This window comes from Pyrgilauda ruficollis, unplaced genomic scaffold (genome assembly GCF_017590135.1).
Source record: "Pyrgilauda ruficollis isolate IOZ18807 unplaced genomic scaffold, ASM1759013v1 scaffold29, whole genome shotgun sequence".
In the NCBI taxonomy this organism is placed as follows: Eukaryota; Metazoa; Chordata; class Aves; order Passeriformes; family Passeridae; genus Pyrgilauda; species Pyrgilauda ruficollis.
Genome location: NW_024524266.1, coordinates 15,262,840 through 15,277,581, shown reverse-complemented (window position 1 = coordinate 15,277,581; position 14,742 = coordinate 15,262,840). Strand labels below are relative to the sequence as shown.

Below are 14,742 nucleotides of genomic sequence, written 5' to 3'. Positions count from 1 at the left end.
GGACATTCAGTCTTGTGAATGTCCAGTTTCACATAAAATAAACTGTGCAGAACCTCAGTGAGCTCAGACTCCTTTCACCTCCATTTGCAGGTAGCTATTTCTTCTCTTGGTAGAGCTCACTGCAGCTTTCTTCCTGTCTGAGTGCTTATATTTTGTTGATAAGAAATATATAAGGAAAGTGGAGTTTGACAGTCACAAGTGTCCTTAATTGGGAAGTAATCAAGACTTAGAGGATATCTATCATGCAAAGTGAAACACCTGAGATGCTTCAAGACTGGCTTTCATAGAAACAAGTATGTGCTTAGGATATTCCCAAGTGTTTTGGCACATACAACAACAACAAAGAAAATCTTGGTGGTTTTTTTTTTGCAATTACAACAGATTTAGTTTGCTTTTAATTATACTCTTTGCTTCCTTTTTTGTCTGGTCATCTGTCTGGGATGATGCATTTTAATAAATTCATTAATTTGTACAAATTCATGAATACTTTTATGGGCTGTTATTTATCCTGGCTTCCTATCAGTCTTTATGCAAAGAAATAGTATTTACATCTCTTTGATATTATTTGCTCTTTCCTGATATAGCAATTAGTTATAAGAAAACACTTTAATTTTGCTGAAGGATATGTATCTGAGAACCACAGATTTAATAATTATGATGGTGTAAGCATTTTCAGATGATAGCTTCCTAACAATGTTTTATTTTGAGACTATAACTCCAGGCAGACTCAAAGTAGATGATTACAGGGAAAAAAAATAAAAATCTTTCTTGCCTCTCTTGGAAAGTGGAGAGCACAGAAGCCACAAAGTGGCTGTGAACCTTACATGAACCTGTTTTTCCCTGTGGCTCCAATAATTTAAGCCTTGAGCATAAAGTGCCTCTGACTTCTCTGAGCGCAGAGCAGGGGTCAGAGTCGTGCTGTAAGCCCTCCACTCCCTGGTTTTTCCTGGCATTCTGGACTGGGAGGGACTTTTCAGCCTGTTCTCCTGTGCAAATGGAGCTTATGGGATTTCAGTGTCTGTTTTCAGTCTGTGATTCAAACTGAATCCCATATTTGATTTTGGTCCCCATGCCCAAAAAAGTTGTTTATGGTGGTGAATCCTCTGAGGCATGCATACTCAATCCTGTGGCCTCTAGTGATTCTGCAGGAAAACAGAACAGTGAAGAGGATTTTATAGCCAAACAAATATTTTCCTCTTTTATATTAATGTTACAATTTCATGGCCAGACTTCTGCATAGCCTATGCGATCTATAAAGTGTAGTAGGTGTGCAGTATCACAGTGAATTGAAGAAAAATACCTTTTTGAATGTTAAAATTACCATGAAACAAAATTACGTGGAGTTAAAGAAATACCTTGGTCAGAATTATGCAGAAAACTACAAACACTTCATTCTGACCAAAATATTTGTAAAATATGCCAAGTACAGTTAGAGCTCTTAGCATTTTTGAGGGAAAAAATGACGTTTAAAGGCTGTAAAAAACAACTGATTTATGTTGTTTCTCCTATTTCCTACTGATTTATTAAATTATTAGCAATATCTAGCTTTATCTACCTTCTTAAATGGAATTTTAGTGATTGACTGAAAAATTCTGTCGATCTTTCCAGCAAAAAATTAATATATTTATTTTGAACCACAATAAATTTTTCTATATGGTAACCATTTTTTCTGCTGTGACGGATGCTGTAATACAGAAAATAACTTTATTAGTTCAGTTTAAATATTGACTAGATATCTAGTATGGTATTAATTCTGGTGACATTTGCATCTGGTTATTTTTATTGTAATATTTTAGTATAGAGACAAAACAGAAAAAATCAATTATATATGTGGACTGGACATTTTTAAACTTCTTTTAGGAGAGACTGATGTGCACTAGAAGACTCCTTTTTTTTTAGCAAAACTTACTTTTCACTTGGAATATTTTTAGGGGTTGAATCGAAGGTTTTTACCTATGCCAGTTTTTTCTTGGGATATACCATTCCTTTGTAATTTCCTTATAAAACAAAATAATTTAAATTACCTAAGATGATATTATCATTTAAAAATGAATTATTTCAAATCAGGTATACATTTAAAGGAAAAAATTAATTCTGATTGAAACTATGTCCCATCATAGAAATTCAGTGTTAAATGTAAATGTAGAGATTTGTGAATAAAAACAAGGGAACTCCACAAAACTCCCTAAATAAAAGTACTGGTTTTGTAAAACATATTAGTTTTCCTGTGTGCAATACCTTGCAAAAAAAAAAATGCAGTGATCAAGTTGTCTATTATTGTAACACTTTTACAAACTGCATAATTTATTAAAATACCAGAGTTAATATGACTTAGCATTAATATAGCATTGGTAGACAGTTCTTGTTCTGAGATGATAGTATATATAATGATTGGATCTCATAATAGTGGGCTGTAAACGGCAGTGGCTTAATTCTGTTTTGTCTTCTCTAAACATGGGAAGCTGTACTTAATTACATATTGTCTACAATTAAATACTAAAGTTGTAAAATCATAGAACATCCTTAGTTGGAAGTGGAAGGAAGTTCCACTCTCGGCCCTGCACAGGACAGCCCCAAAAATCACGTCATGTGCTTGGGAAGGTTTTCGGAATGTCTTTGGATGCTCTCTAATAGTTTAATGCCTTTTATATATTGTGGTGCCCAAAACTACCCCTAGGATGGGGGGAGACTACACCAGTGTCCAGATCAGGACAATCACCACTCTATTTTTAGAAACTTTGCAGACATTATACATTATCCATAGAAACCAAAAAAGGATTGTGATTTTTACTTAAGTATGACTCTTCTGTATGCAATGTTACTTGATAGAAGTACAAGGTCGGTTTTTTTTTCCCCAAAGTCATTTTGCTGGAATCTAGTTCAGAGTAGGACCAAGTCCCCTCATTGTTTATCACTCAGGGAAGCTGAGCATGTTAAAAAATATACAACTTCACACTTCTGCTTTCTAAATTTCTGTGGGTCAGTAAACCACCCATAACCCCTATTAACTATTTCAGTAAGGGAAAAGAACCCCAAGGTTTGAGGTTTTTTTGTTTCTGTTTGAAACAAATCCATGAAATAGTGGCATCATCTGAAAGAGAAATTACATTTCCTGAATTGCTTGTTTCCTGGGTCCCCATCCTTAGGCTGGAATTCCTCTGTTTTCAACACATTTTTCTCTCAGATTTGATACAGTTATTTCAACTTCAATGTAAGCTGTGTTTGAAGATGTGAGAAGAGCCGAACTGAAGTCAATTGTAGTCCAGCAGAAAGTACCCAGTGCCTACAAAAGTTTATTTTTATTTCTAAGTCTTGATGTTTTAAAACAGTCTGTTTGTCTTCTCCTAAAAGATTAGGATGTAGGGGTGCATGTTTTTCACTGAGAGAAAACTTTATTAGAAAACATATTGATTTTTATTTTGAAACTGTGGTGCTGTTCTGAGAAAAATGTTGAATATGCAATGAACATCAGTTCCTGAAAATCTTACTATGTTTATACTATGAACTACTTTGAAGCAAGCTGATGAATTTAGTAATCAGAAATGAAATTATGGGAATATGTAAATCAGATATCCCTTGAGTAGCAACACTGGCATGCTTAGGAAAGCATTTGAATGAATAAAAGATCAGACCCCAATGCTATAATTATGCTCTGAAGAAGGAACAAGATGGATTCATCGGCTAAGATACTGAAGAAAATGAAGCGTAGCAGGGATCCAGAAACACCCCAGTGGTAGTTGTAGGGAGCAAAGCCAGTGTACTTAAATGAATATGACTCAGTTGGGACAGAAACCCTCTTCTCAGCACTAAAAAAGCTAAACTTCAGCTCTTAGGAATCAAGAGTTCATGGAGATATGAAAGGCAAGGGAAGGTCCAGCAAGATCTAAAGAGAGGAAGAATGAGGATGATGTGGTAGCTGCTTACAGATGGGTGGCTTGTCATCTGTCCCTTGCCACTGACATTCTCCCACAGGTTGGTCTCGCTCAGAGGCTTGAGGCAAAAGCTGCCTTAATGGAGACAGGACGAGGAGAAGCAGCAGGTAGACAATTAATTCTGGCTGTCAGAATCCTCTGATAAATTATTTGGGATTTTTCGGTCTATCTTAAGTTCAGGGCAGTTGAGCTTATGCTGTATGATCCTTCCAGCACTGGGCAGGGAAATAACATTGTTGCTATAATTAGATTTCTTCCTTTTCTTCTTGAAAATTGAGTGTTTCTGCTGGCTTGGTTTATTTTGTTCTGGTTTTAACCTAGCTGAAATCTCAGGAAATATTTTAGTTTTGTCTCCCTTATCTCACTGAACCAATACCCATGGTTTGTTCCAACTGTTGTGTTACATGGCCATAATATGATGATATATAAAATAACAGGTAAATTGTTAAGTGGAGCTGTCCATGGTACCTGATACCATTTCACTTGCTTTGCACTTGATGCTCCTGTTGTAAGCCTAAACTGATTCATCCTCTTGCCTACCACAGTAATTTTCCACAACGGGGAAGACACTTTTGTAGGCTTCACACTTCTTAGGATACATTTATTCCTTTATAACTTGCTGTAATTACAGCCAAGTCAGTGTACACTGACTACTAGTCCAAATAACTTTGCCATAATTTTCTTACAAGTGGGGAGAATGATATTAGTAGTAGGTTTTTCTATTTTTGTTTGGTATGTGGCTAATTTTTTAGTTTTCACAGAATAAAAAGTATCCAGAAATGTTTCTTGTATCTGTCAAAAAATGTATATTTTAAATATTGATGAAGAAGAACAAACACATGAGGATTTTCTGATTGAAAAAAATTATGTAAAATTTTAATTTACTGTAAAATAAAGTGTAAAAGATACGGATGAGAATTCCAACAGAGAGGGTTATGCAAATATATTTTATACAAATATAAAGATATATTTATATATTATTCAGATACTTGAAGGAGGAGATATCTGCAGTAGTTTGTTATAAAGGGAAGCTATAAATGTCCAATACTAGAGAGTCAATATGTATAGATTATTCAATATTTCCAATCTGCTACTTTCATGTAATGTGTTGGGTTTTTCCATGTCTGGAAGCACTGACAGATAGAAATCTATAAATTTCAAAAGAAAGAGGTAATATGTACAGCTTAAATATAATGTTTGAAAAGAAAACAGGATTCTGAGGTATAAATTCCGTAGGAAAGCAAATTGAAATTTTCTAGTTTTTGATTCACAGAAGGTATATAGGAAATAGCTTGGGTTATGCAAGGGTGTGGATAGTTCTGTAAGAATCAGGAAAATCTGTAAAATTATAAAGGTGTTGCAACCAACTGTTTTTAATTTAAAAGAAGAAAAATAAGTTGCTTTAAATATGACAGAAACAATTAAGAACTGCATTCACTCTGAGTTGGATTAAAATAATTTATTTAGTTAAAAATGTTGTTGTGATATTAAGATAAATCTATCAGTATTAATGATAGACATGGTATCAAATTAGGCCATATTGTATTCTGTGTAGAGGTAAATTAAAAAGTTGACTGAGTATTGTATTCACATTTTGATGCTACATCAGTATGGAAATTAATATATTGAAGTGTCATTCAGTGGTGTGTGCTGCAAAATCAGTGTGTAGGTTTTTGGACTCAGAGTTGAATTTTATGTGTTTAACCTGAAGCATTATAGTTAGCATGCAGTAGCAGTAGAGTTTTTGCAGGAAAAAAAAAAGTCTCTTTTTCTCCCTGCAGTATTTCTAAATCAGTTCTAAAATTAAATTGAATTAATATACTAATAAAAAGCAACTGTGTAATTGCGGCTAGAAACACAAAATAGACCTCTGGTCATCCACTTTACAGCTCAGTACCAAAATTACTTTCATCACAATTTTGTGTCACATTAGAAAGAGACAAAAAATATGAATTTAAAGGGATATGGCTCATTTTTGCAATTACATGTCACTGGAAAAAAAATGGGAAAGTGATTTTTAATTTTTTTTTATTATTATTAATCTGGTGAATATAAAAGCATAAGGATTCAGTATGATTGCAAACTATCAGCATTTGAAGACAATAATATTTATCTAAATAGTTTTTAAGATTGTAAAATTGCCAAGGTCAGCTATCACCTGAACCAGTAATATATAAATTTTTTTCAATGCTTCTAAGCCATATAGTGTCTTTGTGGTGAGTTGACCCTGGCTGGACTCTAGCTGGCCACCAAAGCTACTCTGTCACTCCCCTCCTCAGGTGGACTGGGGAAGAAAATACAATGAAAAGCTCATGGGTCAAGGTAAGTACAGGGAGAGATCACTCACCAGTTGCCATCATGGACAAAACAGACTGAGCTTGAGGAAATAATTGTATTTATCACAAATTAAATCAGAGCAGGGAAATCAGAAGCAAGCCCAAATCTTAAAACACCTTCCCTCTACCGCTCCACACACTCCACAACCTCCACAGGATTTTCTGCACTCCTGAATTCTCTAAATCTCCACCTCCAGTGATACAAGTGGATGGGGAACTGGGGCTCTGATTAGTGCGTCACATGTTGTCTCTGCTGCTCCATCCTCCTCAGAGGGAAGACTTCTCACAGCCTTCCCCTGCCCCTGCATGGGGACATTCCCACAGTGTGCAGCTCGGGAACAGATGGCTCCAGCACGGAGACACCCGTGCTGCCAGCCAGGCTGCTCCAGCATGGGCTCCTATCTCCATGGGGCCACTGGTCCTGCCAGGACCTGCTCCAGTACAGACCTCCCACCAGGCCACAGCCTTTTTTTTTTTGGGCATCCCCCTGTTCTGGAGTGGGATCCTCCAAGGGCTGCAGGGGCACAGCTGCCTCACCATGGTCTGCACCTTGGGCTGCAGGGAATCTCAGCTCGGTCACCTGGAGCAGCTCCTGCTCCTCTTCCTGCACTGACCGTGCTGTCTGCAGGGCTGTTTCTCTCACATATTCTCACTCCTCCCTCTCACTTCAATTACACAGGATTTCATTCCCCTTCTTAACCATATTATCCCAGAGGTTCTTCCAGTGATGGCTCAGCCTTGGCCAGCAGCAGGTCCATCTTGGAGATTAGCTGGAGATGAATTTGGAATTATATTTGATAGTAGCACAGGTAGCAAGAATCTGGAATTACTGCAGCAACCTGAGGTGTGAATTTACTAAGACATAGTAGACTGTTGCTTTTTAAAGGCCACCAGCATAGACTAAATAATTTGTGTACGTAAAATAATGAAGTTTCCACTTCTGTGACTTGTCTTCTGAAGGATGGATTTCGCCCTTTCTAGAGACAAAAGGCACAGTCTAAGGATAAAGTCTGGAAGAGATTAAAACTTTCAAATAAATCTGGAACTCTTGCTGATTTAGGAGCTTTTGGCAGAGTATTAGAAGTTTTATATCTCCATTTATTTTGTTGAAATATACAATTGTGGAGTAGCATTGTACCCAACTTTCTTTATCTATACTATCAGTCATGGATAATATAAAATCCATCTAGGGAAATACTGGCCCTTATGTCTTCCTAACTGTACAGCAACAAACAGTGGAAAAAAAAAAAGAAGTAATACAGAAAGCAGGATAGCATAGTAGTTTCCTAAGGCTCTCCAACAAAGCAATTTGCCTACCAAATCAAGCAAAATGTTTATATGCTTTATTAGCTTTTTAAATAAATTGTGGCCTAAGCCACAAATAATTCAATTTATATTTTTTTTTTCAAAGTGAGAATGAAATCTTTTAATTTTACACTATTTATTGTATGTTCAGAAAACAGGTGTGCAGTAATTTTCCTTTGGTTTCTCATGTACAGCTGATACCCAAAACCAGTAACATAAACAGCATAAACACAGGTCTGCTTTATAGGGAGAATCTGCCCAGAGCCTACTGTTACCTCTTTCAAATACTCTTTCAAATACTGTTCTTGAACAGAGTTGGTATTAATATTCAAGCCATTATAATTCCTATTATTTATGTTAAGATTAAAACATTTTTCTTTAAATTATTGTCAACTCCTTAGCAAACATTGACTTTTTCACTATTTTTCACTTTTCCATCTCCATCAGCTGTCCTGAATTTCCATAATTCATAATAATAATAACACAATAACAAACCTAATGCACACCAAGCTACAAACATTTCATAGCTGTTTATTGTAAAACAGTTAGGAAACATCGTATATTCTTTGTTGATTGTTTTAGTCCTAAGAAAGTGCCAGTAATGTGTCTCCAGATTAAATCACTAGGGTTTAACTGCCTAGAAAATTAATTTCTTCCTTATTTCTAATAGAATATTGAACAGAGGTACACAGTATTAATGGGTAAATTCATTCTGGTAACCAAGTGCTAGCAAATTGTTTGGGGGATAGTTTTCCACCAGATGTTTCCACGGTTCTTTGATTTATATTGTTGCATCTGAGTAGACACTCTTATGTCAACCATATGGTTTTATGTGATTTAAAGCAGAATAGAAATTTATGTAAATGACTGAAGATTAGAACATAAATGTTGAATTTAGAACCACAGTTTTCTTAAAGTGGTGCATAGTACCTTTAAGTGTTTTTGGATCTGTGCCTTACACTGCATGAAGGAGAGGTAATACATTTTTTTCTCTTAAATCTTTTTGTGACCATTAATTTTTTTCTGACAGAAATTAGCTTGTTTGTGGTATTTATTTCATGTTGCTGCAGGGATGTTCCATAACAATAAATTATTTTTAAGTACATTTGTTAACCTTAGATACTAATGTAACTTGTGAAAACTGTTTTTGTGGTAATAACTCTGGGATGAGCATGTGAAAATGTGGCTTTGAGTAAAATAATTTAAAAACTTTTGTTCTCTTCATAAAAAATACTTTAAAAATGTTAATGTCTTCATGGATGCTTTGTGAAGTATCCATTACCAACAAAAATCTTTTTCATGAGCTGTGGAATCCAGAACTTTATCAGCACATGTGTTTCTGTTTAATCATGTGAAAAGTGCTAAATGCTTAGAGTACTTGGAAACAAACCATCTCAGATTGAGTTCTTTATGGTGATCTGAAATGCAGATGGCCAGAAGGCTTCTCTCATCTTCTGGTGGAAGATCACACTTCTTCCTACACATCCTGTTCCCATTCCAGCATTAGGGATCTTAAGTTCTAAGACCACCCCTGCCATTGAGCTAGCTATTTCCTTTTTTACATTGTAAGTGAGGCCTATTACATAATATGTCAGAGGATAAATGAGAAAATTCTTTTGTTTAACTTTGTGTCAAGTGAAATAAGTGTGGAAATCATGTACTAGTTGCTCTTCGGTGTTTTTGTATGCTGGGGGAGAGAGAACACCTAATTTAAGATGCTGTGAGTACAGGAAAAAGGCTCAGAGTACTTGAATGAGCTTTCACTTAGCATTTCACTTCATACTACTTTACTGACTGGTTGTTGTTTCTGTCATTTAGAGAAATGGATTCATACATTACAAGTAATTTCTATAAATTTTGCTTCTAATACCTCCAGAGCTCCAGAAGTAGAATTTCCCATCTCTGTTCTTGCTTTGATCTCCTATTCCAAATGAATGGACCTCTGCATATAAGTAGAAGCTTTGTTCTGAGTTGTTTTTTCAGTAAGTGGTACGGATCTTAACTTCACCCAGGTGCATGCAGTAGCACAAAGGTCTCAAGTGCCTTGCTGGAAATAAGCCACTTACTGTAATATATTACTTCTCAAACTCTACATTGTTATGATTTACCCATGTAATGCTCCCTACTGCGCAATGCAAAGGCTCTAGTGCTAGAATCAATGTGAAATACAGTGAATATGTGCAAAAACTAGGTACTTATTTTAAGCTGGGCATTACCAAAAGGGAAGTAGGTAGTGGAAAGACCAAATCAGACTTGCAAGAGTAGAAAATATTTGCATTTAGACAAACAACCTAGCCATTGCTGCTGTTTTTTTCTAACAGTGAAATCATGTACTGAAAATAATAGTCAAATGTTGGGCCAGGTGTTCTTGCATTAATGTGCACTGCAGAAAGAAAAGTAGATCTTATATTTCAAAGTAAGAGGCTTTTATGTGTCTATTCTGGCTCTTAGAAAATCTTGCAGCTTCTGCTACAAAGGTATCTTAAAAACCTTACACATTCCACAGGCAAAGCAAAGTGTGCTGGGACACTGTGGGGCAGCAGAGTGCTTGAGGCAATGTGACTGGACTGTCACGTAGCTTGGAAGGATCCTGCAGAAAAATGTTTCTCGTCCTATCAAAACATAATAAAACAGGATGCAGATTACGGCCATGTTACTGCAGCTACTTCTTATTCTGAAACCGTGGGGCTTCAAAATAGCTTGGGGAAAAAAAAAAAAAAACATCAGCAGAACAGTTTTTACTGAGAGGAATCTAAGGAATAATTTGGGGATGGGGTTTGTATGTCCTGTGACAACCTAAAAGAAAATGTAAGAAAACCAAACAGAAATTATAGCAAAAATAAGCTAAATCTCAACAGTGCAAACCTCTGCTTCAGCTGCAGCCCCTTGTCCAGGACTGTGGGCAAACACCACAGCAACCTGCTGACATTGACCCCTGTGCCCCAGGCTCTGCTGGTGTTGGTGTTCAAGCCGTCCCTGTAAAATCTGTGCCAAACTTGAGACAGAGCATTCAACTGACTCAATGCAATTGAATGAATTAGTAGCTGCCAACTGAGTTTGATCATGTTACAACAAGTAAACTTCCAGAGTGGTTCAGTTTGTGAACTTCAATCATAATCTCATGACCAAAGATATGTATTTAAAAAAGCATAAAGAGTAGTTATGTTCATCTTTTACAGTCCTGGAAAGTTGTATCCTGCCAGTTTTAACTGTTTCATTGACAAATTTTATTTAATGTTAATATGCAAGTTTACTGACTTGCTCTGCAATTTGTGCTATACATTTAGAAAGCAAACATATAATTTTGTTCTGGAGCATGATATTCTGAAGTATTTGGTTTCCTCCTGAAATACTAGATTCAGCATTTTACTTTAAAGCCTTTGTATGGAGATAGGATTCAGACATGCTTCCTGAGGTTGTGAAAATCTGTCATAAGTATGAATATCACAGTGTAGATTGTTGATGTTATTTCAGTTCCTGCTTATTTTAGCAGTAAACTGTTGCAATTTTTTTACACTTTTTTGTTTATATATTCTGAGGAATTCAAGGGAAAAATACTCATGCTCTACTGATGACTAAAAATATGAAAATATTGATTATTTATAAGTATGAACTAGATCCAACAGCCATACAGTGTTACAATCTCAGCTACAGATTCAGAATTCTGTTGTTTTTAAACATGAAGTAAGGTAGCTACAGGAATTCCACAAGAAAAATGATTTTGTCATAAAAGATGGAGAAAAATGTATCCCAATGCAATTAGTAAAAATTAAGAATGGCCCATATTGGTTATCTTTTGGTAGTTTTTAATTCTGTGTGTAATTTGAAACACTACAATACTCTTTCTTACAAGTTTTGTTCCCCCCAGTCCTGTTAAAAAAAAAAAAAAAACAACAAAGCAAACCAAACCAACCAACAAACACTAAACTTCAAACCAAACCTAAAAAACAACAACAACAACAACAAAACCAACCCCCCCCCCCACCAAAAAAAAAAAAAACAAAAAAAAAACCCAAAACCCAATGCAAAACCAAAAACCAATGAAAAAATCAAAACCAAACCAAAAACCACATGAGTCATTAGGCTTCTCAAAATTGGAGAAAAAGGTGTTCTTGAATGGAATCAGAAGTTTTACAGTCTCTGCTTTCCTGATATTGTTCATTTGAGTTTATAGCTAATAGGAACTTCGGACATTTTGTAGTTTAAATCTTACAAAGCTTTGTGGACTCTTATGTGTGATATATACCTTTGGGTGTGCAGGAGTACATTTGTTCACAACAGTTACTTATTGATTGATGTGCAGAGTATTACTGCAATGCTCTCTAGTAGACAGCAATACAGGAGGGGATAAAAGGCTGCAGAGATATACTGAAAGGTACTTGTTACAAAATGATGAGATATCTTCATGTCTACTCATCTTGGATTTTTCGTTTGGATTTCAGAGAAGAGCAAAAACTTTCATCTCTTTCCATCTGGCCGGTATGTGATGAAGTATTTTTCTCATATTAACTTCCTTACGAAGATGTGAATGTGTTGGGTATTTTTCAGGAGCTTCAAGATGGCATTGGGCAGCAGCAAACTGTTGTCAAAACACTGAATGCAACTGGTGAAGAGATTATTGAACAGTCATCAAAGGCAGATGCCAAGGTGCTGAAGGAACAACTGGAAAGTTTGAATAACCGGTGGAAGGAGATCTGCAAGCAGTTGGTAGAGAAAAAAAAGAGGTAGGTTAAAAGAAGGTAAAATTATTGTGAAATTATTTTTAGTTATTTTAGATTGGATTCTGGCTTGAAATTTCAAAGGAGCTCACAACATGTAGAGTTTTCAAGTATAAAAGGAATCACCAGTAATTAAATTTTACATCCTATAAGTTATTCATGCACTATAATTTGTTTAATTCTTTTCTACCTACTCCTGTCAGTGACATCCTCTGGAGTCCCTTCCAGACTCCATATTTTTATCTTTTAACTCCTAATGTTTAAAAGAACCAAACAAATGTCCATAACTGCTCATTTTTAGGTAGAACAGTACAGAATTTACAACTGGTTTATGATCTTTCTGTTTGATTGTGTGTCATTAAAGCACATCTCTGTGTGCTATACTAATAATACCTTAGTTGATTTAAAAAGGTAAACATAATCTATTTCATCTATCAAAGTCAATGCTATTAACATCTACATTTCATAGGTTGGATTTTAAAAAATGGATTTATCAATTTAATATTATTTATGATCACTTTTAGATAAATTTGTTTTTCTCATGCAGGCCCAGAAAGCTAGAGTGTTTGAGTTACAGATAATACAAAAATAGTTTTATATCTTTAAAAAGATAATTTCCAGTGTAAAAAAAAATTGCTGTTAATATAGGTTTTATTAAAGAGCATGTTCTTAACCTAGATGCTTATCCTAACTGGATATGCCATTCTGCTTTAAAATACAATAGAAAATAGGTAGCGCTTTCTTCATGGTTGGTGGGTTTTTTTGGGGTTTTTTTGGGGTTTTTTGGGGTTTTTTTTATTTTTTTTTTTTTAATAAATCCCAGAATATTCCTTATAGAGATAGATTAATCAGTGTTGCAGATGTACTAGAAGAACTGGTAGTGTGCAACAAGTTTTTTTACTTCTGATGTGTCACCTTTTTCTGTTCAGAGCCACTGGGGAGAAAAAGCTGTGGAAATGCTTACTAGCGTTAAAAAGGGAGTGTCCTGAAGGGTTATTACTGAGCCTAATCATGATTAAAGTTTCACATGGAACATGTTGTCAGTCATTGAAACAGGCTTCCCAAGGAAGTGATTGAGTCACCATAGAATCACAGAATGGTTGAGCTTGGAAGGGAACTTCAAGTTCATTGAGCTCCAGCGCCCCTGGCATAGACAGTGAAACCTCTACTAGATCAGGTTTCTCATCGAGCCTGGCTTTGAAAACTTCCAGTGATTTGAACTCCACAATCACTCTGGATAACCTCACTACCCAGAAGCAAATAATTTCTTCTTTATATCTAATCTTAAGACTCTTTTATCTTAAGACAATTGTCTTTTGTCCTATCACTACATACCCATGTGAAAAGTCCCTTTTCAGCCTTCCTGTAGTTCCCCTTAAGGTACTGAAAAGTGCGATAAGGTTTCCCAGTGGTGTTTAGAAGACATGCAGATATGTCATGCAGGGACACAGTTTAGGGATGGGCACCGGGGTTAATGGTTGGATTCAATGATGCTGAAGGTCTTTTCCAACCTAAATGATTCTGTGTTAAAAGAAGGAGATGCAACAAATAATCTACAGCTGTCAGAAGCTTAAATAATTACTTCTGCTGTATTTACAGGTGTTGATGGTACTGTTATTTGTTACACAAGGGAGTCCTTGGCCTTTATTTCTCCCATAAAAAGCTTTTCTTTTGTACACTGGAAACTCATCTATGTTTCCAAGCATTAACTTGTTATGTAAGTGCAAACACTTACAAAATAATAACAAATCATTTTAACAGCCCTGTAATCTGCTTTGGCAACACAGAAGAAAGAGATTGGTGGTTGAGCTTTGTCTGAGGATATAAAATATATTACTGTTCTGGTTAAGATTATTATTGATTGTTATTGTTCATCCCTTCATATAGTGGTAGAAATGTCTAACTGAATGTTCTTTTGGCTCAATGCAGTGTTAGAATATTGGAATTTCTTGGCACATTCTGCATTTTAAGGAAGCCTAGGATTTGTTAAGTGGGAATAGTCCAGTCGTGTTCCATAGATGGAGGTTCTTATATAAACACTTGCACATGTATTCCTCCTTTTGTTCTGTTTAGTATGTTGACTGATTGGTTTGTTTTCCTCTAGAATGACAGCTTGTGTAATTTAGATGAAAATGATTGCAGAGACCTCAGTTAGTGAACTTTGCATGAATAATAGCATTACACCAGGAGGAATACAGATAGTGTTGTGTTACACTGATAGAAATGTTCCTGGTATACTTTAGTGAGACTTGTGTGCATCAGGATGCTTCTATTCACCTCCCAGTCTTCCTGGCTGTGTCAGAGCCAGGGAATGCTTTTTGCTCCCAGGTCTTGGAAACACATTCTACCCTAACTTCTGCCACCACACATGTGGTTCCTTTTCTCCTTTTTCTTTTCTTTTCTTTTCTTTTCTTTTCTTTTCTTTTCTTTTCTTTTCTTTTCTTTTCTTTT

The 14,742-nt window shown here is 35.7% G+C and overlaps 1 protein-coding gene across 8 annotated transcripts in view; it reads left to right on the top strand.

Annotated features, from left to right (window-relative positions):
* DMD (dystrophin) overlaps nucleotides 1–14,742 on the top strand; it is a 1,148,466-nt gene that overhangs the window by 743,381 nt on the left and 390,343 nt on the right. For all 8 annotated transcript variants that reach the window (XM_041472370.1, XM_041472371.1, XM_041472365.1 and 5 more), the window contains one exon: nucleotides 12,122–12,297. In XM_041472370.1, coding sequence (XP_041328304.1) covers nucleotides 12,122–12,297 — 176 coding nt within the window. The remainder of the gene's footprint in view (nucleotides 1–12,121; nucleotides 12,298–14,742) is intronic.